The 2,439-nt window shown below is 28.9% G+C and overlaps 1 protein-coding gene across 1 annotated transcript; it reads right to left on the minus strand.

Moving 5' to 3' along the window:
* Positions 1-51: 51 nt before the first annotated feature.
* LOAG_18640 (hypothetical protein) lies at positions 52-237 on the minus strand (the record flags this gene model as incomplete). Its single annotated transcript, XM_020451304.1, has 1 exon — positions 52-237. The coding sequence occupies one exon, from the start codon at positions 235-237 to the stop codon at positions 52-54; it is 186 nt and encodes a 61-aa protein (XP_020304922.1).
* Between the last annotated feature and the right edge of the window lie 2,202 nt (positions 238-2,439).

Below are 2,439 nucleotides of genomic sequence, written 5' to 3' on the forward strand. Positions count from 1 at the left end.
AAACACAAAGAATACATTATTCATTATTCTATCAATATAATATCATCATCATCATCTCATATCATCATCATCATCATCATCATCATCATCATCATCATCATCATCATCATCATCATCATCATCATCATCATCATCATCATCATCGCCATTGTCGTCATTATTATTATTATTATTATTATTATTATTATTATTATTATTATTACTATCATCATTACTATTATCATTATCATTGATCATTTTTAAAATTAGCAATGAGAGTTAATCAATGGATAGTTTCGATTGGTGAAATAGCAATTGCAATAATATCGAACACATTGTATGGTTTTGTCTGATGGTTATCCCATGTGGCTTTTGCTTATGCAAGCACGCAAGCAAGCAAACAAGCAAATAAACAAGCAAGCAAGCAAGCAAGCAAACAAACAAGCAAGTAAGTAAGCAAGCAAGCAAGCAGGCAAGCAAAGAATAGCAATATATTTTACAGCAAGCAAACATCCGCAAACATCTACCGACTGATCCAAAACTATTGCTACCCACTACCACCACCAGATGTGGCTTTTATCCCACTCTAATATCATTCATTTCATTTTATTCCATCCATTTCATTCCATTCCATTCCAATACATTCCAATAAATTGTAGTATATTCCATTTTAATATATTCCAATATATTCTATCCAATACATTCCGATATATTCCAGTATATTTTATCCATTCTATTGCACTCCATTTATTCCACTTCATTCCATTACATTACATTCCATTTTTTTTTTAATATATATTCGAATACATTCTATTCACTCCGTTCCATTCCATTCCAATATATTCCAGTATAACCCTTCCGTTTTATTCGATCCATCCTATTCCGATATATTCCAATAGATACTATCCATACTATTCCATTCATCCCATCCATCCTATTCCGATATATTCCAATAGATACCATCCATACTATTCCATTCATCCCATCCATCCTATTCCGATATATTCCAATATATTCCGTCTATTCCATTCCATTCACCCCATTTCATTTTCATTTTCCATACCGAGGAGTGAAAGAGAGAATGAGAAAGAGAGACAGAGGAACAGAAAGAGAGAGAGAGAGAGAGAGAGAAGGACGTGAACACGAAGATTTTTTGCTAACATCAAGATAGCTTATTAATGAAAAAGTTCGGAAGTTTAAGGGACAGCATTTGTTTCAAATGAATTAATTTCGGTAAATTAATAAAACATTTCGTATTCATTATAGCGAGATAGAAAGGGAAGAGGATAAAGAGAGGGCAAAAGAGAAAGAGAGAGAGAAATAGAGAGGAGAAGGATGAAAGAAAGAGAAATAATTACTTTAATAAATTTTGTTAAAGTATTAATTGTTAAATACCAATTCATTTAAATGAAATCAAATTTACTTCGAAAAAAATTTTTGGAAATTTTTGCATTTATTTATTTCAAAACTTCAAATAATTTTTTTTTAATGCCACACACACGCCTACGCACACACCCCCACACACCCCCCACATACCCTCCCTCCCACACACACACACACACACACATGTGGCGGTGCAAAAATCATAATAAATCATAATTTGCTTTATTTGAAATTTTGAAATTTCTTTTTTCACTCTAAATTTTGGTGGCAGGGATGTATGTTTGAGTTACTTTGATCAAGGTTGAGTAGTAACGAAAGCGAATAATTAGCTAATTAATCATTAAAAGATTCGTGACATCTTAACTACTGATAGTCATAAAACTTCCCCCCGAAAAATCCCTTAAATCCATCTATTTTCGCATCACAAATCATTCATTTCCTCACCTCATTTGGCGCAAATACCTACAAAAAAAAAAAGAAAAAATTTTTTTTTCCCATCCTTTTTTTCCGGTATATTTCTCATGTTCATTTCTGGTATTTCTGGTATTTCCGGAAAATACGGTATTTTCTTTCTCATTTCCAATTTTTACCATTGCAATCTTTTCATCTTACAATATTTTATTTTTAATAAACTTTTTTTTTTAAACAAAAATATTTTATTTTTTTAAAATAAAAATAGTCAAAATACAATTGTAATTATTATAAAAGTTGGATGAAAAATAAAAAAAAGAAAGTATTATGAAAGGAGGAAGAATTATAATTTTTTTTTTTTAAATTTATTCTCGGAAAAAAAAAGCTGGAAAATATCAAATTAAAAATTCAATTGGAAAAATTTATGCAACAAATGGAAAAATCGAATAGTGTAATATTAATAGAATTTAACATTTAATAAATTCAATATTTGAAATGTTACATAATAATTTAAACCTTTCTTTTTTTTTTTTTTTGTAACTTCTTATAATATTTTCCTCTTTTGATAATTTGTTAACGATGAATTGAATTTTTCCTATCAATTCTTAGCATTTAATTCTTTATTAATTAAAGATAATAAATGAGTGAATAAAAAAATTGAAAGGA

Source organism: Loa loa, assembly GCF_000183805.2.
Source record: "Loa loa unplaced genomic scaffold supercont3.417, whole genome shotgun sequence".
Lineage (NCBI taxonomy): Eukaryota > Metazoa > Nematoda > Chromadorea > Rhabditida > Onchocercidae > Loa > Loa loa.